A 24,760-nucleotide genomic window follows, 5' to 3' on the forward strand; every position below is an offset into this window, starting at 1 on the left:
ATTTCGTCCTATTGCCTTGGCATCCTGCTTTCTGAAACTCATGGAAAGACTAGTAGTTAATAGACTGAACTGGTGACTTGAGAACTCTTTGGTCCTTCCCCCATCCCAGTTTTGATTCCGTAAGAATAGATCCTGTGCTGACTGCCTTGTCATTTTCTCTACCGAAGTACACACAGCATTTGTCAATAAATCATACACAGCAGCCTTATTTCTGGACGTTGAAGCAGCTTATGACAGAGTCATCCCTGACATTCTAATCAATGACGTAAAAAAATTGGGTGTCCCATGGAAATATTACAAATTCTTTTAAAATCTGACCTCAGATAGAGAGGTATTCTTCAGAGTCAACAATAAAAGCATTGGACCATATAAATTCAGCAGAGGCCTCCCTCAAGGCTGTGTATCAAGCCCTGTTCTTTATAACATTTATATGTTGGACTTACACAATCATCTCCACCCACTCTGTAAAATTTTGCAATATGCGGATGACATTGTTATCTATTTCACCTCAGGTGATCTGGGGGAATGCGTCTACATCTTGCAAGAAAGTTTGGATATTCTTCCAAATTTTCTAAAATCTAAATGCTTAAAAATATCTATCAACAAATCCAAACTGATGATCTTCACTCGAAAAGAATCCCTCCCATTTGACGTATATCTCACATTAGACAACCAAATTATCCTCCCTGTACACGAAACTAAATTCCTAGGCATTATCTTCGACTTTCTACCTTCTTCCTTTTTTTCACTATCTTAAAAATGCACGGCTTGTTCTCTATGCTTTGAATTTCACACTTTAAACGGCTGGCGAACCCCACGAAGATGTGATTACTACATGTTCACTCTCCACAATTTGAACTACCGCTTAAACTGCAAGCTTACTCTACCGCTACTCCATCTATCTACTACGATGCTTGTATCTAACCATCAAATTGACTACGACTCTATATGAATTCATATACTTTTCTATGGCCGGATAGGTCTCGCTGTTACCGGCAAGAGGACCTAGTGCTAAAAACATACCCACCAAAGAAGAAGAAGGTTATGAACAGCTGAGTTTTTGCGTTGTACCTAGTGCTCCGTTTTTCCTCAAATAAAAAAGATTTCCGTGCCATTGAGAAAGACAAACAGGAAACTGTAAGTGTTTTTCAAGCGTGACATTTTATTATTTCGAACAATCTCCTTAAAAATGGGGATGTAAAAGTGTAAGATGAAGAGACTTTTGTAATAACTATTGTCACGTTAGCAAACTGGTACATTTTTATTATTTTCTTTTCAACTCTAATGCAATATGAGTGGAAATTTCAAGCATTGTCTGAAACTATTAGAACAAAATGAAGAAAGTATTCAACGTGAGGCTCGCAAAATTTTATCAAAACTCTGCAACAATATTTTAAAATATCCGACAAATTCAAGATACCGCAAAGTTCGCTTGAGTAATCCCATTGTTGTCAGTAAACTTTTACCGGCTTCTGGAGCAATCAAGTGTTTATTTGAAGCTGGATTTATTAAGGTAATATTTCGCAGAATTAATTCATTATTAATCAAAGTATTTATAATAAGATTTTTCAAGAAATATTGTCAAGATTTGCGACCAAATTCAAAGTTAGTTTCGACAGCTTTTAAAATCAGTTTTTCAATATTTAAATGTGCACTGGCTTAACAAATTATATTATTTAATGTAAGTTCACTACCGTTCAAAAGTTTACGGTCACATCTTTTTTGCTCAAATTTGTTCCCTTTAAAGGATTGAATGTCCTCAAAATTCTGTATAAAGTGAGCCCAGGATGAAGCCAATTTTTCTATTTTTTAAAATTGATATTGTCCTTTGAAATATATATTTATGTCATTTTTATTTTTATTTGCCTACGTGTAAGATGTTTTCGCTACTGCGGTACTGTAGAATAATACATTTAAAAATATTGGTTATTGAGGAAGTTATTGAAAAATAAAGAAAGCATTGAAATTTACATTATTTTTGAAATTCCTACTTAAAAAATAGACAAATTGGCTTCATCATGGGATCATTTTATACAGAATTTTGGGGGCATTCTATCATTCAGAGAAAACAAATTTTAGCTTGGACATAATTAAAATTAAGAGAACTTTATCAATCATCAAAACGTAGGTGGTCATAAACTTTTACACTAGGTATACATTTAAAAAAACATTCTTGCGTTATATTTATGATTATTGTATTTTTTAATCATTAATAAAATTAGGAATTAAATTGGATGTAAATTCTTCTCGAATTAATATTTTCCGGTTGGAGAAATAACCACTTCTTCGAAAGTTAAACTACTTTGTTAAAAATGATTTTATTTGTTATAAAAATTCATAGTTTTATTTTCAAATTCTTTCCTTTAGTGAAAAATTGAAGTATTTCGTTGAAAATTCTCGTTTTCTTAGGAGTAATTTTTTCATCTGAAATTGTAGCTATTCCATTTTTTGTTAATAAATTGATGTTTTTAGTTGAAAATTCCACTATTTTGTTAAGAATGTAAATATTTCGTTAAAAATTAATTTATTTAGGCTGAAATATCAACTATTGCACGTTTTGTTGAGAATTTATATTTATGGTTGAACAAGAAGCTACTTTGAAAGTTTATAGGTATCAGTTCAGAAATAGATTACCAACATTTTTCCGAAAATGGGTTTATTTCATCACAAGTTTAAAAAAAATCAAATAGACGCCGAGTTAAAAGGAATAGTTCAATATTTCATTTTTAATATAGTAATAAAAAAATTGTAACTAAAATTGTAATGAAAATTTTAGCTTAGGATTTGAGCGCAGTAATAATTTGGTTTCTCCCCTTCAGCATTGATATTCCTTCTAATTATAATTGTTTATAAAAAATAAATTCTCTTTTTTATAGGTCTTTTAGTCAAAAATCGATTATGCTCGATTATTCTTCCCCGTATCTCAAAAGCTACTTTTTTTCTTAAAAATAGAAGATTCGATTTTTATTTTCTGCTGACAGCCGACTTACTCGGAACTTGTTATATTTTTTGTTTATACTGATGATTAAATTTTTTATCGACACAACTATTTCCTCGAAAACAGATCACTTTTTCAAATCAAGTGTGTTGTTAAATCAACAGCACGTCAACTCGGAAGTGGGCGTCTCCCTTATCTTTGAATAATGATTTTGATTTTACTTTTTTTTCACTCTTTTGTCAATTTCCGAGTAGTTCTGTACTACCACCCTTAAGTTGAACTACTTCGTAAAAAATTCTTTTTTTTTATTGAGGATTCATAGTTTTAATTAAAAATTTAACTATTTGCTTACAAATTTTCTTTTGTGTCAAAAACTCAATTGTTTCGTAGCAAATATGTCCCTTTTCCTTGAAAATTCAATAATTTCGTAGAAAATTGAACTGTTTAGTAAAAATAAACTTTTTGGTAAGAATGTAATATTTTTTGGGCAATAATTGCAATTGCTTGTTTGTAAATTCTTGTATTTTGTCGAAGTTTCCTCTTCTTTGGTAGAAAAGCTACTTTTTTGTTGAAAGTTCAGTTTTGTACTTTAAAATTCAACAGTTTGGTTTAATATTCGTCTTTTTGGTAAAAAAAAGTCATCTTCTTGGCTTAAGATTTAACTATTTTGTTATCAATTCTTTTTTTAGTTGGAAATTAATTGCTTTTTCGTTGAAAATTAATTTTGTAAACCTAAAATTGAATTATTCCATTCTTGGGTCAAAATTAATATTTTTTAGTTGAAATTCAACTATTTTGCTGAAGTAGTTTTTTTCGTTTGAAAATTTAACTGTTTTATTAAACATTAGTCTTTTTGGGTAAAAAATTCATATTTTTGGTAGAAAAGTAATCTTTCTTAGTTGAAAATTAATTTTTTTAAATTGAAATTCCCTTTTGAAAATTCGTCTTTTTGAATTGAAAGTTGAACTGTTTTTGGTGAGATTTTCATGTTTTGTTTAAAAATTAATTATTTTGTTGATATTTCAACTATTTTGTTAAATTTATCTTTTTGGTCGAAAATTCAAATATTCTATTGAAAATTCGTCCTTATGGATTGAAAATTCATCTTTTGGAAGAAAGGTCATCTTTTTGGTTAAAAATTCTTCTTTCTCGATTGCAAATTATTTTTGTTGTTGAAAATGCAAATGTCTTCTAGAAAATTCGTCATTTTGGATTAAAAATGTTACTTTTGTTTAAAATTTCAATGTTTTGTAGGAAAATCGTCTTTTTACTTGAAAGTTTCCCTATATTCGTGAAAAATCACCCATTCCCTCTATTTCAAGAGCATTTTGGCCAACGTATTCTGTACTTGCTCACCCAATTTCTCTTTCCAAAAAGATAGAAAAAAATCAATAAAATTCGATTAATATAGCATTATATAAAAGATTGTAGGAAGACTTTTAGTATCTGAAAATTAAAAAATCTGTTTTCTAAAAAAAGAGGAATTCCATTTTTTTATTTCTAGGGTTAAAATGGCCGGGCCCTTAAATAATAAAAATTTGCATATAAATATGATCTCTAAAGTAAATGCAATGAAATTAGTTTCTGATATTTATTTTTATTTTTTAGTTAAATTTTCAATTGCTTCAATTGAACCTCGATTAATAATTACATTTTTAAACATCAAATTTAAAGGCTTTAATATTTGAAAGTGATTTCAGGTTTTAAGTTAAAGTTTACAAAATTTCAGGTATTTTTTTGATATTAAAATAATGAAATAGAAAATAAATAAGAAACTGAAATTTAAATTAGATTATTAAAATTGTAATTAAAAATCACAATATTCATTATAAAATTTGCAGACCGACGATGGTTTTTCCTTGCCGGATAATTCGCCACTTTCATTACTCGAAGATTTGCGAAGTTTGCTAGATCATTCGCAGAACAAAAATCCACCACAAAAATCGATTAGTGACTGCAAAATATCTTCAACGTCAAAACAAACTCCACAAGAACGTCCTCAGGAACCACCAGACTTTTTAAGCGAAATTGCAGCACATTTCCAAAGTGTTTTGCGCTATGAAGACCAGAAATTGCAGCAAAGAGCGAGACTCCTAATACCTCTCATCAAATTGGAAATAGGGGCAATGGAAAGAATGAGATGCATCCAAAGGTAATAAGAAAAATATTTAAATACAACTACGAAATTCTTGGAAATTGAAAAATCCGAGAATCTAGTGCTCAAATTTGGACAAGTCACTCTCCATTTAAATTAAAAGCCCGAAAATTGTATCGTTAGAGTTTTCCTTACTTACCTAGAATTTCGTAGTTAAATTTGGTCGTTAGATTCTTGGCGTTTTTAATTTCCTAGAATTTATTTAGTTAGATGCAAATTCAGGGTGTCTAGAGGATCGGGAAAAAAACCGGGAATTTTGTTTAGAATCGGGATTTTTTTCTTCTATCACAAAATGTACTTCTTTTCTATCAAAGTTTTTCAATGATTGCTTTAATTTTTTTAATGTTAATTAGATCAATTATTCAAAAAGATATTACAAAATTAATGCAAATTTCAATGTTTTCTTAAAATGTAAATCAAATTTATTATAAATGAAACATTCTAGTAATTCCGTTTTCTACTATAAAATGTTGCTACAAAAAAGTTGAAAAAATTCGAAAACGGCTTATCTTGGTAAAATAAGAGTAAAAATCCAATCAATACATATTTTAAATAAGTCAGAAGAAAAAATATTGAAATTTCTCTAACATTTTTGTTTTAACTTGACACATTTTGACAATAATAATGGTGATAAATTGGTGTAATTTTATAAATTTTATATTTTAAATTTGCACTACTGTTGCAATATCTTCTTAAAAATGTACAAAATAACTTAATCCTGGTTCATTTTATAGATAATTCCGATAGCTTTCACCCTTTAATTAATTATTAATAATAATAATCTAAGTGGTTAGTAGGGATGCTTTTGTTTTTTCAATATTTTATTTTGAGTTGGTTTTCATTCCATTAGAAAGTGACAGATGATGTCCTGTTGACGCCGCAATAAAAATTAAAAAGTTATTCACAAAACTATGTAAAACTTCTAAATTTACTGCTTTGATAATTTTTTGGCGGTAAGAATTACAATTTTATAAATAGCTGATTTTATAATCAGAAATACCAATCTGTGGCACAAAATATAAACATAACGCATGATTGCTCAAATCTTGTAAATATTCTTTGAAATCTAACTATTTTTTATTGATAATCTCAATTTTAGACGAAAAACTGTCACAACAAAAAATTCTTGAAGATTGTAAATCTTATTTTAAATCTAATTTTTTTAATTAAAAATACCAATCTCCGATGGAAGATACTAACAGAATACAAAATTATTAGAAGATTATAAATATTACTCAAATTCTAATGATTCTTTTATTGTTAAAAAACGATGTCCTGTGGAAGACTTTAATATAACCAGAAACGGTTAAAAATCGCAACACTTTTCCAAACTATAATGATTTTTGTTTTAACTACCAATTCTTGTGTGTGAAACGCTAACGTTGCTTAATATTGTTAAAAAAGTTATGAACTTTTAAATCTAATGTTTTTGGTTTGAAAAAATATATATATTTAGTGTATAATGCTAAAATATAACCGAAACTTTTCAAAAATTGCAGTGAATCTTCTTTCAATTTTTTTTTGTATCAAAAATACCAATTTGTGACAAAAAACATTAAAATAATAATAAATTGTTTAAAAAATCTAAATTTTCTTCAAATTACAATTATTTTGTTTGAAAATACCAATTTTTTGTATATAATGCGAACATAACCTAAAACTGTTCAAATTTGTGAATATTAAAATTTTGTATCTTTTTTTGTGATTAAAAATACCAATTTCCGACAAAAACCAATAAACTAGTCCAAAATAGCTTAAAGATTATAAATGCTTTTCAAATTATAATGATTTTTATTTTAAAATACCAATTTAATTTTTTTACAACGCTAACATAAACTGAAATTGTTTAAATTTCAGAATCGTCTTTGGAATCAATTTTTTTAATTAAAACTATTAATTTCTGACAAAAACACTAACATAATACAATATTGTTAAAAGATTAAAAAGATTGTGCATATTATAATGAGTTTTGTTTCAAAAACTGATTTGCTGTGAAAAACGTGAGTATGACCTAAAAACGTTAAAAATTACAAGTCTTGTTTATACTATAATGATTTCTGTATTAAAATACCAATTTTTGGCGTAAAACTCTAATATAATATAAAATTGTGCAAAGTTGCGAGTGGCTTTTAAAATTCAATTTTGTAATTATAAGTATCAGTTTCCGACGAAAAGAACGAACATAATCTGAAACTATTAATAGATCCTAAACTGATTTTTGTTTTAAAATATCATATTTTGATGTATAACGTATATAAGTCTAACCTAACCTAAAGTTGTTTAAAAATTCTTATTTTCAGCGAAAAAAACCTAAATAGCATAAATTAAAAAATATATATTCTTCGAAACTTTATGATTTTATTTACTAATTACGAGCGAAGATCACTATCATAAAATATGTATAATATTTACAAAAATTTATTAACTAATTTGTAGATTTGATTTCCAAATTTCAAATATAAAACAACTTCAAGGAATCATTAGGCAACCAGAACAATAAATGCGAGATTTTATACCCCTATGTCGTTTCCCCCATGAAAAAATGAAGAGTTACGAATTCACTAAGTTGGAAATTTTTTTGGTGTCGCTAAAATTAAAAGTTTTTTAAATTGTGCTTATGTGACAAATGGCTTTCATATTTACATAATTTAAAATTGTGGATCAATCTTTATTTTTAGTATTAGAAATTTAAATAATTTTAAAAGTATGCATTTAAAACTGAGAATTAATCAATTTAGAAATTAACCAATTTTAAATTTAGAGCGTTTAAAATTTAATAATTTAAAATTCAAAGTTTTGAACATTGTACAAGATCTCATTTATTGTCGTCCATGTTCTACATTTTAAAAGTCAAGGCCTTTAAGATATTCCAAATACATTTTTTTTAAATACAAAATTTATATTTATATAGCAAACAAAATTTGACATAGTCCAATTGAAACTTTAAAAATTGTGCACACAAAATCGAAACATTTAACAGTGAACATTTTGTAATCGGAGAAATAGATTCAAAGTTGAAAAGTCAATTTTCAAACACATACATTTCTTTTAAATTTGCGTGACTAAATAGAACTAAAAAAATGTCGGAATAAAACATTCATAATTCCAAAAAATTAGAGGCTTTTCGAAATTAAATAATATATAATTGGAAAATATTCTAAATTGAATATTTTAAACTGACTCCCTTTTAAATTAAATTTTCGTTTATTGAAGCGCTTAAATTGTGCCTATGAAGTCGGTTGACTTAATTGAAACTAACAAAAACATTTCTTGCAGAGGAAAAGGGATCTAACTAATTTTTCTGCCACCAATATGAACCCTTTTTCATACGATAAATATTTTCTTTGCTTTTGAAGAATTTAAAGACAGCTTTGTAATTATCCTTGTTTCTCAATATTATTGATATGTCTCTGAAATGTTCTGTTTTTAGTGTTATGCCATTGTTATCCATCCATCTGGTTGCATTTATTTTTGTGTTTTAGTTCCATTCATGAAGATATCAGTGTATAAAACTCTGGTACTGGCGACCATTAAAAAAATGTCTGATATCGTTTTTAGACAATTATCATACGTCTTAATCAATTGTAATATTAATTAAATACATCATTCAGTATATAATAATCGTAGAACTAAGCACTGAAAACTGAGAATTAATCAATTTAAAAATTAATATCTTATTCATACAGGGTGTCCAGCTACCTTAAAAACCTGAAATTCTCCTTAACATTTTTTTTAACCTTGAAAACCTGGAAATCTCATTGAATTTTTTCCAAGAACCTTGAATAAATTTTTTTTTATTTTAAAACTTACTTTATTAAAATTTGAAAAGTAAAAAAAATCTTTTAGTCTATTATGAAAGAAATATCGCGTTTACAAGAAAGCTTGCCACTGAAAAGTTTTTTATTGATCAAAATATAATTTAAAGCATTTAAAGTATTTCAAAGATTTAGGAAAAAGTACAGTACGCCACAAAGGTTTTTAAACACTTGGAAGATTTTAAACGATTTCGAAAGGTTTCAAAACATTTTGAAAGATTTGATAGAATATTTGACAAAATTTCGAATTTTCACAAATAAAAAATATTTCACAAACAAAGTTTTAAGAAAAATTTGACAAAGATTTCCTTGATTTTACCATTTTTTCCTAATTATTTCGAATATTTCATAAAGATTACAAGGGCTTTAAAGATTTTAAAAAGGCATGTACAAATTATTTCAAAGATTTCACAAAGACTGCGAGCATTTCCATAGATTTTTAAACTTTCAAAATCTTTCAAAGACTTTAGAAAGGTTTCAGATTTATATGGTTTCAAAAGATTTAAAAAATTTTATACAAATATCATAAAGATTAAAGAAAATACAAGAATCGTAAAGATTTAAAGAAGGATAAAGTACAACAGATTTCAAAGATTTCAAAAAAGGTTAAAAAAATTTGAGAAGACTTCAAAAGATTTCAATTATTTCAAACCTGCGCAAAAGATTCCACAAACAAATATTGAAAAAAGCTTTCACAAATATTTAAAAGATTTCATACAAATTTCAAAGGATTTCAAAAAATGTCAAGGACTTTGAAGATTTCAAATATTTTACAAACATTTAAAAAGATTTTACAGAAATTTCAAGATTTCACAAAGATTTTAAGTTCTCTAAGAGATTTCAACAAATTGACAAAAATTTCAAAGATTTTACAAATATTTCAAAGATTTTACGAATATTTCAAAGATTTCAATGATTGGAAAGACGACTTATGTTCGCGAAAATTTAAGAATTTATTTATTTGTGGTTCTACTTTCTTAAAAAATTGTCGGCCAATTAATATTGTTAAAAAAAGTTATGAACTTTTAAAATCTAATGTTTTTGATTTGAAAAAATATATATATTTGGTTATAATGCTAAACTATAACCGAAACTTTTCAAAAATTGCAGTGAAAATACCAATTTTAATATTTTTAATGTATATTATTTAATTATTATTATTATATATATAATATATTATATATATTTAATGTATATTATTGAAATGCTATTAAAACATTGAATTTAAACATTTTAATTTTTTTTTAATAAATAATTTCTTATTTAACCCTTAAAGAGCACACTTCCGGAAAATGACATAAAGAGCATGCTGGGTGTTAGGCACCCCAAGGGTATTGAAACGTGTGCTGTGCCGACGGTATTGGATAGTTTTTTACAAGAAATTCAATTAATGATGTTTAATCTATCTAGTTTAAGGAGAAAAGGGTTTCATAACAGTTTTTGAAATTTAAAATAGTTTAAAAAATTCTTTTTGGTAAAAAAATGTAAAAATGACTTCTTTCACTCTAAAACTCATACCTTTTTAAGTTTTTGATATTTTTACTTAAAATTTTACCTGAATACTTCCGTGATACGGCGCTTCAAAAATAAAATTAGGCTTATAGTATTTGTTCCAAAAAAGGTATTTATTCTGAAAAATAAAAGCTTCAATTTAATGAAAAATGAAACACCGTACTTTGCGTGATTAAACTATTTTATTGATCTTAAACTGCGTATAAAAATTATAAAAATCAAAACTATGTGCAAATAACATAGAAAAATATGTTTTCCTGTCATTTTTTGATCTGGCACCATATGTTCCATTTTCTTAAATTTGGTACGTTTTATTAAAGCGCAAATAATTCGCTGGGTGTTAGACACCCAGTATGCCCTTCAAGGGTTAAGGTTCATGTTTGTTTATTATTAATTGAAAATGCAATAATAATCACGCGCCTTAGCATACATATAATAATGCTGGTTTAAGGTAATAAATGTTAATTCTCATGTAATTAACATTAAACTAACTTAAGCAATCTTCGATAAGCAGGTGGTGTCATCGGAAATTTAGTTTCGATTAATATTTTATCACTTCAGTATATGATTAAGGGGAGTTTGAAACTTGTAAATAAATCAGTGTTTTCTCCCCGACATAAACTTTGTATATGTATACTGTTAAAAAGGTTCATTTGTATACGTTAGTTTGAGACAAATTACAAAAAGGCATATTGGCATCTTTAAATTGTCATTCTGAAATTTTATCGTTACATTCTAGGCTTCTTTAATTTCCAAGAATTTCGTAGTTAAATTTGACAAAATTTGATCGTGAAATTCTCGCTTTTTTTAATTTCCCTTAATTTCATAGTTGAATTTGAATTTTGAATGTTAAAAGGGGATTTAAAATATAATCATAATCCTCAATATTTAACAGTTTTCTAGAAATCTTAAATTTCAAAATTGTAAATATTAAATGTTTAAATTAAATATTTGGTAGAATTGTCCACTTTGCATCTGTTGTTCTTCCACAAATCCCATATTTTTAAAGCCGTCCATTACACAAAATTAAAGTAAATCTAAAAACGCAAATCTTTCTTACAAAAGGGACGTGAAAAGGCAAAACGGAGAAAATGAATGTGGCAACAGAACATCTGCGGAGCACGATCTCACGATAGAGGATCTGCTTTTAGCAGAATTACTTCGGTGGTTTAAATATGAGTTTTTCAAATGGATAAACAGTCCACAGTGTAATGTTTGCTCAGATGAATGTTCCTTCGCTGGAGTTGAGCCTTCAACAGACCCTCGTATATCCAGGGTAGAAGTACACAGGTATTTTTTATGCAAAACAAACTATATTAATTAAAATTTTTAATATAGTGAGTTGCCTAATTTCCTAGAGCAAATAAAACATTAAATTAAGTAAAATAATAATAATTTTAATAAATTTTTTATTTCTCTGGAGGCAGAGAATATAATAAATCAGTTAGCAGGGCTGCCACAGCCTAATATAGCTGCAAAAAGTAGAAAAAGTGACGAAGTTAAGTTTAAAAGTGACCAACACAGTCCTGTAATGTCAATAAAAACGATTATCTTTGAAGAAATTTTGATTCGATTACGCATTTAATTTAGTGACTGGTGTATAGAAGATTAGATGAAATTCTGTTGCTGAATTCGAGGTTAAAATCCAAGCTTGCAATTGCTGATTGCTAGAATAAATTCTATAATTAATGGCCAGACAAATTTTAATTCATATTATTACAAGCTAAAGAAACCTTTCGCATTTAACTGCCGTATTTATATTCCAATTCTTTACAATAGGAACTAGAAAATCAGAAAATTATCAATTACAGTCATTCAAATTTTAATATTGCATACTTCACAGCCTAAAATATTCTAAAAACAGAATAAATATGTTGATTTTCACAAAAATAGGGGAATAATAAGGGTACAATTTCTTTTGAATAAATATTGCGCAGGTGCTATATTGATTTGATAAATTCAATTTAAATTCTTTTAAATTCCTAATCTTTCAAATAAAAAAATTGCAATTTTAACCAAATTGATCAGGTTTTATCCCAAAAGTTAAATTTTCTACCCAGAAGATTAATTTTCTATCACAAAACACTAATTTTCGACAAATTAAATGAATTCTCAACAATAAAGTTTAATTTTCTATTTAGAAAATCAACAATAGAATAGTAAGATTTTCAGCTATAATGATTTATTTTCAAAAAACAGAAGAATTTTTAAAAAAATAGTTAAATTTTCAAAGAAAAAGATGATTTTTTAACTAAAATTATAAACCTTTGACTTGAAAAACATTTTTTTAACAAAGAAGTTCAAGTTTCAACCAAGTAAGAGTATTTGAATTTTAATAATAAAGGTAATAGTAATAGTTAATATTTCAACCAAAAATACGAATATTCAACAAAGTAGATACATTTTTAACCAAAAGAGCATTATAAAATTAAGAAAGTGAAAATAAATAACTGCTTAGGTAACATAAAGTTACTTCATCTAGTAACTGTAACTTGTTACTAAAAAAAAGTAACTTAGGGATCTTGTTACACTTTTTACAATTTAGAAAAAAAATGTCTAAAACTGCATGTGGTAACGTTTTTAGTACGTTTTCAGATGATGATTTTTTTGTGTAGAATATTAATCTGTTCGTTTAAAATTTCCTCTTTTTAGTTGAAAATTCAACTTTTTGGTTAAGAACTCTTGAATTTCATTAAAAATTTGTCTTTTTGGTAGCAAATTAATCTTTTTGTAAAAAATTCATCGTTTTTGGTAGCAATTTTATCTTTTTGTTCAAAAAATCTTTTTTTTTACATTATCATCATTTATGATTAAGAAAGTATTCAAATTGTCCAAAATTGGACACCACAGTGTTTTAACGGATCTCCACGCTTTGAGACCATTTTCAAAATTGTTGCGATCATTTCTTTTATATTTAAAGATGTGAAGTACAGCTATTTGTAGTACTAAGAAAGCCAAACAATTTATCCTAATGACTTTTTCGATAAAATGAAAATTATCAGAAGTATAGAATTTATAAGATTTACAAAATCAATGAAAAATCCAAATTTTAAGCCAAAAAAAGCTCGATATAAAAAAAATCAAGGCAAGAAAAACTTTGCTTTTTGAAAGCTCTACTAGATGATCATAAGAACTTTTTGGATTTTCTTCAAAAATCGAAAATTTAAATTTTGATTGTACAAAAAATAATGAAAAATAAAAATTTCCATTTTGGGGTCAAACTATGCAAGATACAAAAATGGACGAATGAAAAAATTCATGTTGCCTAAAAATATCTACAAATTTGTTAATAATGACTTCTTGATAGGACGCGTAGTTTTTGTTTTATTCGTGAAAAATAACATTGAAAATAAAGAAGTAAATTTTTAGAAAAAATACACAAGTTACGAAAAAAATTATCTAACAAAAATTGCTTACCCGAAAAAGAGCTACAAATTTATTATGAATCACTTTCACAAATGATGGCTAGTTTTTGGTTGAGAACTCTTAAATTTTATGAAAAATTCTTCTTTTTTAGTAGTAAATTAATCTTTTTGTTTAAAAATACAACTTTATAGTTCAGAATTCTAGAACTTTTTTAAAAATTCGTCTTTTTGGTAGTAAATTAATCTTTTGTTTAAAAAATCTTCTTTCTTTGATTAAAAATAAACATTTTGGTTCAGATTTATTGAATTTTGTAAAAAATTCGTCTTTTTGATACATTAATCTCTTTATTTAAAAATTCATTCTTTATGTTGAAAATTCAACTTTTTGCTTTAGAATTCTTGAATTTAGTTAGAAAATCTTTTTTTCTTTGTTTTTAATGAAAACTAATCTGTTTTATTAAAACCTCAACTTTTTGGTTGAGAATTATGGAATTTTAATGAATTTATCTTTTTGTTTAGAAATTCATATTTTTTAGTAAAAATTCCACTTTTTCAGAATTCTTGAGCTTTGTTAAAGATTTAGTTTGTATGGTAGAAAATTAATCTTTTTGATAAAGAATTTATCTTTTTGTTACAAATTTAACGACTATGATTTAAAGTTGAACTTCTTAAACATGCATTTTTTGAATGACGATTCTAAATTTTAGTTAAAAATTCATCTTATTGGTTAGAAATTGAACTTTTTTTTTATTCTTTTTTTCTTTGTTAAAAAATTACTTTGGTAATTGAAAATTCACCTATTGAATTTTTGGTCGGAGATTGTTATATTTTATGTAAAAATTCCACTTTTTGTTAAAATTGAACTATGTCATTAAAAATCTGTTATTTTCGTGGGAAATTAATCTAGTTTAGTTGAAAATTCAACTTTTCGATTGAGAATTCATGTATTTTGTTAGAAGTTCGTCTTTTTTGGTATAAAATTAACTTTTTTATCCAAATTTCATATTTTTTATTTGACAATTCAACTGTTTTATATCGAAAATTCGGCATTTTTTATTCGAAGTTCAATAATTAAATTTAAAAAAAACTATTTGGTAGAAACCTAGTTTTTTTATCATTTAAAATTATTATTTTTTAAATTAAAAGTTTATTCCATTTTTTGTAAAAAATGGACCTTAGATTATAAATTCAATAATACCCGGATTAACTTCCACATAAAATTCAAATAGGAACATTCCAACATTTACTATGAAAATCGCTTTTTTATTTTAATTGTTGGTTTATTATCGAAGTTTATAATTCACTATACGGTCATGTAGATAATATAGGCATATTGGCAATGTGACTTACTATGAACATTAAAAAAATCAGTATAAACGTGAAATCGGGGCATAACCAAATCAACAGTTTTAAACGGGGGTGGGGGGGGGAGGTAGCCCAAAATAGTTAATATTTTAACGAAAAATAGGAATGTTCAATAAAATAGATAAATCTTCAACCAAAGTAGTTTATTCATTTTCAATTGCGAAATTTCATTTTGAAGAAAAAAACGAAATTTCTACCAAAAGAGATTATTATTACAATTAACAAAATGGTTGAGTTTTTCAATTAATCAGATGAATCTTCAACCAAGAAGATTTACTTTCTAGTGAAAAAGACGAATTTTCAATACAATACATGAGTTTTTAAACGAAGAGATAAATCTTCAACGAAAAAATCATTTTTAACAAAATGTTGAATCCTTCACCAAAACAGATGATTAATTGTCAACCAAAAAAGTGACATTTTTAACCAAAAAAGTTCACTTTCGTCCAAGAAAGCTAAATTTTAAATTAAGGAGTTGAATTGTCAACGAAAAAAAGTTTAATTTTCTATGAAAGAATTAAAACAAGAGTTGAGTTTTTTAAGTTAAAAAGTCGAATGTTTTCGAAAATGTTTGACTTTCAATCTCAAAAAGATTGATAAAAAAACTAAATTCGTAATTTAAAAAAAATTTAATTTATAAATAAAATTAATAAATTAGTTAAATTAAATTAATTAAATAAAAATAAAATAAATAAATTTTTGAATTAATTAAATTAATTAAATTGGTTAAACTAAATTTTCTCGGCCAAACAGCTGAATTTTCAACCAAAAAATATGAATTTTTTTACCGAAAAAGCTGATTTTTTAATGAAAGAGTGCATTTCACAAGCTAAAAAATCAAATATTTTAGAAAATATTTGTCTTTGAATCCCCGAAAGATAAATTTGTAATAAAAAGATAATTTGCAACCAAGAAAGATGAATCATTATTCAAATTTACAAACAAATAGTTGCACTTTCATTTAAATTCGTTTAATGGTCGAAATTTCGAATAATAAACATTAAACTGAAACCAAAAATAGTTGTATTTTCAGAAAAACAGTTGAATTTTCAAGCCAAAAAAGACGAAATTTGAGAAGCCATTAGACTTGCCAAGCAAAAAGAATTGACTTTCAATAAAAAAAAAGTTGTATTTTTTAATTGGCTCTCATTGATTCAGTTCGCATTTAAGCAACAAAAAAAAAACAAGAAAAGCGAAAAGTTTCTTACAAATAGATAAAAAAAGGAATTAAAACTAGATTAAGAGGGAAACGGGAAAGAATGTGAAGTCTGATACTGAATAGCATTTTCATCCCATAAATTACTATAGATTGCATGCTTGAATTAATAAAATTTTTTTTTCGATAGAATCTCAAAAATAAATAGGCCGTTTCCTTAAAAAGTGAATATAGTGACTTTTTCTTTAAAAAGTGACTAAAAATTACCAAACAAATTTTTCATATGGTTTTAAAGAATCTCGGAAGGTATTAAATGATTTTATAGTACCTGTAAGGGTTTCGGATATTTTAAAAAATTCTGAGGAATTTTAATGGTTTTAGGGGATTTCAAAAGCCCTGAAGATACTTTAATAAATTTTCCAGTATTTCATGTCATTTCCCGGGATTTTATAATATTTTAATAAATTTCAACGAATTTATTCACGAGAATTGAGGAATTTCCTAGACTATCAAAGATTTTTAAATATTTCCAGCTACATATTTTCCAGAGATGAAAAATATTTTAGGATATATTAAAACATAGCGAGGAATTTTCAATAGATTTTAATAATTTGAGCCCAGCACTGGTGGCAGCCCTGTAAATAAGTGATACTTACTTTAGCTTGACTCATATTCTAGATGCGACAGCTGCGGAAACAAAGTGAATTTTCCGCGATATACTGATCCTGGCCCATTGTTGTCAACTCGACAGGGACGTTGCGGTGAATGGGCTAATGTATTCACTCTCATATGTCGATCACTTGGTTATGACGCGAGGCTTGTAGTTGATAAAACTGACCACGTCTGGACCGAGGTAATAAATTCTGGGGAAACTTACTTTTAAAGCTCACGGGTATAAAAGAACATTATAGTTCATAAAAAGCTCAACAACCAGGCTTTAGATCTGGAACGAAGACTATTTGAAAGAAAGGAAGGGCTTTTAAAGGTTTTATTCCATTTCAGTAAGGATATGCGACGATCAGGGAATCCATAAAAATGACACAAATATTTTTTTAAAGTCATTAATTCTGAAATGCTTTGTTTTTTCAAGATTTGGTCTGTGACGAACAAAAGGTGGATTCACGCAGATCCTTGCGAGAATACAATGGATCGGCCACTGATGTACGAGAAGGGCTGGGGAAAGAAATTGTCTTATGTGATAGCCTATTCGAAAGACGACATTCAAGACGTAACCTGGCGCTACACGAGGGATCCAAAGTCTGTGAAAAAACGGAGGAATCTCTGCACAGAGGAGAACCTCGCGGTTCTCATTTCCAAGCTTAACGCTCAGAGACAAAGTTCTGTAAGCTCAAACAGGAGACAGTATGTCATTAAACGCAGACTCATGGAACTGGTTGATATGTTGCCTGCACCACCGGGTTCCAAAAAACCGAATGAAGAGAATGAGGATAACTACGAAGGACGGAGTTCTGGATCTTTGGCGTGGAGATTAGCCCGGGGTGAAACACAAGTAAGAAATTTTCTTTTTTTTTTTTTTAGATATGATCAAGAACCGATCTTTTGAGAACACTATAAAGAAGCAAACTCTAGAGAACTAAAGTGGAGTCTGCGGCTTAATGTCTCTGTTTATTTCTGAAATTGAATTTTTTTATTATAAACTTAAAAAAGTAAAATTGTGTAACGAAATTGAGCAAGAAGGTTTGAAAAAACAAGTCTTTTTAAAACAATCAGTTTAAAAAGAGACATACTCAAAGAGTACAGTTTGTGTAATATAATTAATTGCACAAAAGGAGTTAAAATGAGAGACACATGTTTCTAAACAAGGGGCTTTACATAATTACTGTACGTAATTTTTAGTTTCTAGAATTGTTTTGTTAGTTATTCCTAGCAGAATTAATCAGATTATTAGAGAACTTAGTTGTTAAAATCCCTGATTTTTCCTTGACTAATTATTTATTTTCCTGGATCATTAATATTGAAATACCTGCACTTTAATCTTGTAATATCATTAACATAAAAGCTTTTATAGACAGAATAAAACTGTATTTCAGATACAAATTTCGAATTTATTAATTTATTTCAAAAAGATGATTTTAACACAATACTTAAATTTTTAACAAAATAATTAAACTTTTAACATAATAGTTGAATTTTCAACTTGAAAAGATAAATTCCCAACAAAATAGTGTCATAAGGGCCCAAAAAGCAAGGTACAACTTAAAGCTGCTTCCAAACCTAACATTTATTTTTCAAACCAAAGTATGACTTCAGGAAAAAATTAATTATCCACAAAATTGGTGCATTTATACCCTACAAGTATGAAATTTCAAACCAAAAAAAAATTTTTTTTTGCACAAAAGGAGAATTTTCAACTAAAAAAATATCAATGTTAAAAAAAATAAAAAAGCTACATTTTCAAGTAAAAAATTAATTTTTAACCAAAAAAAGGCTTTTGGACTAAACAATATATTTTCAACCGAAAACGGTTGGTTAATTTTTCAATGCCAAAATATAAATTTTAAACAAAAGTCAGTTTTCTGTAAAATAGTTTAAAAATTTCAATAAAACAGTAGAATTAACAACCAAAAAGTATGACTTTTAAAAAAAATAGTTGAATTTTCAAATAAACAGTCACATTTTTATCCAAGAAAGATGGAATTTCTGCTAAAGCAGGTATATGTTTAATTAAAAAATAATTTTAAAAAAATAGTGGAATTTTCATCCAGAATAAATTTCAGTTCTTTCTTCCACATAAAAATATTGAATTTAAACAAAAGGTACATTTTCACAAAATAGTAAATTTTTTAACAAAGCAGCATAATTTTCAACCAAAAAGTATGACTTTTCAACAAAATTTTCGAATTTTCAATCAAATAGTTGCATTTTTGTCCAAGAAAGATGTCATTTGTGCAAAAGCAGGTGAATTTTAAAATAAAAAATAAAAACTCAAATGAAAGAATTGAATTTTCGACTGCAAAGTTGCATTTTTATTCAAGAAATATGAAATTTCTTCTAAAACAGATGAATTGAAAAAAAAATTTTTTAATATTATTAAATTTTTATCCCAAGTAAATTCCAGTTCTTTTTTCCACACCAAAATATGAGTTGTAAACATTAGTTAATTTTTGGTTAAATAGTCGAATTTTTAACCAAAAAGTATGACTTTTTAACAAGATTGTTCAGATTTTTGTTCAAGAAAAATGAAAACTCTACTTAAATAGGTGAATTTTAGACAAAAAGTAAATTTTCTAGGAAATAGATGAATGTTAAGCAAAACAGTTGAATTTTTATCTAAGAAAGATGTCATTTCAGCTAAAGCAGGCGAATTTTAAAACATAAAGACAAAATTCCAAGAAAGAGGTGGACTTTTCAACCGAATAGTTGCTTTTTTATGCAGGATAGATGGAATTTCTTTTAAAATAGATTTTAACAAAAAAGTATGAATTTTCAACAAAATTGTTAAATTTTAAACTAAAAAGTTGTATTTTTGTTCAAGAAAAATGAAAATTCTACTAAAACAAATGAATTTTTAAATAAGAAAAGTTAAAAATCAAAAAAGGAGTTGAATTTTCATCCAAAAAGATTTAAATTGACTTTTCAACACAAAAATATGAATTTTAAACAAAAAGTAAATTTTCTCGTTAATAGTTTAATTTTCAACAAGATAGTTGCATTTTTTCCAAGAAATATGAAATATTTATATTAAAAAATATGAACTTTGAAATCAAAAAGACAAATTTTCAGAAAAAAATAGTTTTCATCCAAAAAAGATTTCAGTTGATCTATCAGTGACAAAATATGAATTTTTAACAGAAGGTTAATGTTCTACGAAAAGAGCTGAATTTTTAACCCGAATAAGACGAATTTTTAACAAAACAATTGAATTTGCAACCAAAACGGATGTATTTTAAAGAAAATTCTTTAATTTTCAATCAAATAATAAAATTTATGACTAAAAAGACAATCTTCAGAAAGTTTTTGTAACAAATCGTAACAAAATATCTTGACCCCCCCCCCCCCCTTCATTGTACTGTTACTCTTCCCTATTCCTCTGCGTTTCCCTCTTTTTTAATTCTGCCTTTTCCTCCTATTTTTGAAAAACTCTACCTTTTCCCCTTCGCTCTTAAAAATGTAGGATGTTTGAAAATACAGTATATAAATTACGCGGGTAATTCTCTGAAGCTAGTAAATATGCATAAGAACTGTAAAATTGATCGTATTATATCTAACCAAATTATTCTTTTCGAAACTAGAATAAGCTTCCTCGCGTAGTACAAGTTTAATATATTTTTTAACTTACCCAATTATTTATTATAAATAATATAACGATTTTAAATTTAAATATAAAATTTTATTAATGAATTTTTATAGTTTTATTTCTTGAAGGAAATGAATTTAAATATTAAATGTAATATAAAATATTAAAATATTAATTCTAAGTATCAAGATTTAATTATCAATTATGATATTTTTTAAAGAAAAAAGAGTCTTTAGTATGAGAAGGATTTTAAATATATAAAAATTCTTTATTTAACATTTAATATTATTTTAAAATATCACATTTCTTATAAAAATATTGTTTTGTTAAAATTGTCACTATTTTATCGAAAATTAGATTATAAAACAAAAATTGTAGGTATGAAAATTCTCCTTTTTGACACAAAAATTCTAAAATTTACTTGAAATTTTTTATTTCTATTCGCAGAAATATCTTTATCAGTTACAAATTTGTCTTTTTAATTCGAAAACCTATTTCTTTGTTTAAAAACTTAACTATTTTATTGAAAATTTACTTGTTTTAAAATTTTATATTTTTAAGTTGAAAATTCAACTGTTTTGGAGAAAATTCTCCTTTTTGGCTAGAAAATTCCACAATTCGGTTGAAATATTTTATTGTTTTTATTAGAAATATCTTCGTTGTTTGAATAGTGAACTACTTTTTAAAAATTAATTTCTTTTATCGAAGATTTATCACTTTGGTTGAAAATTAAACTTTTAATTTAACTCTAGTAGAAAAGTCTCATTTTTGGCTCGAAAATTCAACAATTTGGTTAATGTGTTTTAACTTTCTTGTTAGAAATATCTTTCATAGTTGCAAATTTGTCTTGTTTTGCAAATTCATAACTTTTGGTTTTAAAGTTTACATTTTATGGTTAAAAATTCAAGTGTTTGGTTAAAAATTAATTTGTTTTTGTTCAACATTAAACTATTTTTGAGTTTTCGATTTAAAATTGTAATCATTTTTAGTTGAAGTATTCACTATTACATTTTTCGTTGAGATTTCATCTATATTGGGTGAAAATTCAACTAACCAGTAGAAAGTTGAGTACTTGGTTAAACATTTAACTACTTTGATAAATATTTATTTGGTAGAAGATTCATTCTATTTGGTTAAAAATTCGTTTTTTTTTAATTGAAAATTATTTGTTTTAACTGAAAGTTTAACTATTCCAGTTTTCGTTGAAATTGGATATTTTTTTATGAAAAATAAATCTTCTTTGATGAAAATTGATTTTTTTGTGTAAAAAATTAAACTATTTGTTTGAAAATGAACTTTTTTGTCGAAATTTCATACTTACGGTTTAAAAATTCAACTATTTTCTTGAAAATTCGCCTTAGGACTTGAAATTTTTAACATTTTGGTAGAAAATTCACGTTTTCTGCTTCTAAATTAAACTTTTTTTGTAGGAAAGTTGTCTTTTTGTCTTGAAAATTCAACAATTTTATAGAAATTTCAATTATTTTGTTAAAAACAAAACTTTTTTGTTAAAAATTTATATTTTGGAGTTGAAAGTTCTATTCTTTTCTAGAAAATTTCTTTTTTTTAGGTTGAATTATTTTTCTCTCCCTCTTTAACTTTTTTGTCAAAAATTCATCTCCTTCTTTTGAAAGTTCAACTGTCTAATTGTAAATGGAACTGCTTAGTTGGAAATTCATCTTTTTGAGCTTAAAAGTCAAAATGCTTACAGAAAATTCTACTTTTTAGCGCGAAAACTCGACTTATTACTTTTCTTTGATCAGGCAAAAGCACACGAGCCGAAAAAGTGGCGCATTCCAACTGGAGTTCGTGAATACGAGCTGCGTTATTTTGTTGTCGAAGACATTTACGAGGCACGAAACGAAAGCAGTGGAAAGAAAGTCGAAAAAAGGAGTACTTGGCAGGCAGGAATCGAGAATACAGAAGGTGGCATTTTCCGGAAGGAGGAGGCAGATTGGAAAATGGTTTATCTCGCACGTTCTCCTGGAAGAGAATCCGGTTTCGTGAGTTGGACTTTTGAATTAGAGATTAACGAAACAAATCTAGCCTTTGATAGTTTAAAACTAAGTGCCACGATCGGAACCTTTCATGAGGCGAACGTTCGGTGGAAGGTCGAGAAGTTCTATCCGAAAAGGGAGGCAGAAGTTGAATTAATTGCGGTCGAAGATTGTCGAAATTTCGAGACTAGTGTGAAAGGAGCTGTGCGAGTTAATCTCAAGGCGACCCTTTCTGGAGGAAATGGAGATTTAGCTTGGCAACACGCTCAGCTTTTTCGACAAAGTCTCAATTCCAAGAAGGAACATTCCTTGATAATTAGGATATCTTTAAAAGAACGCCAATTGTAAATTACTGACTACAGTCTACGTATGACTAATTCTGTAAATTATCTATGTATTATATTGAAGGTAGAACTTTCAACATGAACCTAAACATTTTATTTGACGACATAATAAAACATGCAGTTAATTATCAGACTTTTCTCATTTAAAAGACCTAGAGATCCTCTAGGTAGAGTTGTGAGACGACTTCCAACTGTTTTGATTGGCTACGATTAAACCGGAATCAGAAGTGATGAAAAGCACGCGGTTTTAAAAGCAAATTTTACAATAAATTTACAATTTTGAAGAATAAAATAAGGAAAAAGGTAAGATGAAATGAAGGGTTCGCGGTCTAAACCTGTTAACTAGCATTTCAGAAAATGTACACGTCCAAGGAAAGTCATTCTGCGGGCCTATGCTGTAGATACCAAAATGCAATTTTCGAAAATCTATTTTGAAAAAAACTAAAAGGAGTTTTGCCGTTTCGTTTGCGGAATATTAACTGCATATACAAAAATGTTCCAGCAAATAAAAATAATCAATTTCGAAAAAAATGTCGGTTAACAGGTTTAGACCACGGACCATTGAAATATAAACATGTCAAAACTGTATGAAATATATGAAAATAGAAATACTTAGAAAAAATATATTCCATTTTGTGTTTAAAAGTTACTTTTTTTAATTGAAAATTCGTCTTTTTTATGAAAAAATTAATCTTGTTGGTTGAAAATTTAACTATTTTGTCAAATATGCGTTTTTCGGATTAAAATTTAATTTTTTCTATTGAAAATTTAACTGTTCCATTTTTAGTTCAAAATTGATCTTTGTTGTTAAAATTAGTGTTTTTCGGTAGAAAATTAATATTCTTGATTACAATATTTTGTTAAAAATTCGTTCTTTGTTTGATTGCATTTTTTAAAATGTAAATTTAATTATTCGACATTCGGTTGAAAAGTGATCTTTTATAGTTGAAAATTCAACCGTTTGGTTAAAAATTCATGTATTTTGTCCAAAGTTAATTTTTTTTGTAGAAAAATAATGTTAGCATCTGAAAATTCATTTTCTTGGGTGAAATATTAATCCTTTTTGTTAAAAATGTACTTCTTTTCTTGAAAATTCGTCTTGTTTGATTGAAAACATTTTTTTAGCTGAATGTTTAAATATTTCATGCTATTTTGTTGAAAATTCATATACATATTTCGTTGAAAACGTGTCTTTTTTTGGCGAAACATTAATATTCTTGATTAAAAACGTATTTCTTTCGTTGAAAATTCAACGATTTGGTTAAAAATTCATGTATTTTATAGAAAATTAATGTTTGTGGTTGAAAATTATTATTTTTTTTTAGAAAATTTATCTGTTTTTTTAGTTTAAAAATATATTTTTCAGTTGAAAACTTAACTATTCTGTTGAAAATTAATGTATTTTGTCAAAAGATAATCTTTTTGTAGAAATTTAATCTCCATGCTGAAAAATTTATCTTTATGTTTAGAAATTCAACTTTTTAAATAAAAATGCAATATTTTGGTTAAGAATTAATTTTATTCGGTGAAAGATTCATCATTTTTGTTAAAAATTATTCATATGACTGAAAATTTATTTAGTTTGTTGAAAATTCGTCTTTTTGATAGAAAAATCATCTTTTTTGTAGGAAATTCATCTTTATGGTTAGAAATTCAACTATTTAGTTAAAAATTCATTTTTGGTGGAATAGATTCATAATTTTCGTTGAAAATTAATCTTTTTGGTTAAAAATGTATACATTTTTTTGAAGATTCGATTTTTTTGCTAGAAAATTAATCTCTCTGGTTTAATTTCAATTTTATTGTTGAAAGTTGGATGAGAATGTATCTTTTTTCTTGAAGATTTATTATTTTA

General features: G+C 26.5%; 1 protein-coding gene across 1 annotated transcript; it reads left to right on the top strand.

Annotated features, from left to right (window-relative positions):
- Positions 1-1,017: 1,017 nt before the first annotated feature.
- LOC117176721 (peptide-N(4)-(N-acetyl-beta-glucosaminyl)asparagine amidase) lies at positions 1,018-23,033 on the top strand. The gene is made up of 6 exons (XM_033366983.1): positions 1,018-1,513; positions 4,780-5,090; positions 11,486-11,710; positions 16,985-17,159; positions 17,397-17,816; positions 22,328-23,033. Exons 1-6 carry the CDS (start codon positions 1,292-1,294, stop codon positions 22,907-22,909), a joined length of 1,935 nt encoding a protein of 644 aa, XP_033222874.1. The 5' UTR covers positions 1,018-1,291; the 3' UTR covers positions 22,910-23,033.
- The last annotated feature ends 1,727 nt before the right edge of the window (positions 23,034-24,760 follow it).

The sequence above is a fragment of the Belonocnema kinseyi genome, chromosome 7, assembly GCF_010883055.1.
Source record: "Belonocnema kinseyi isolate 2016_QV_RU_SX_M_011 chromosome 7, B_treatae_v1, whole genome shotgun sequence".
Lineage (NCBI taxonomy): Eukaryota > Metazoa > Arthropoda > Insecta > Hymenoptera > Cynipidae > Belonocnema > Belonocnema kinseyi.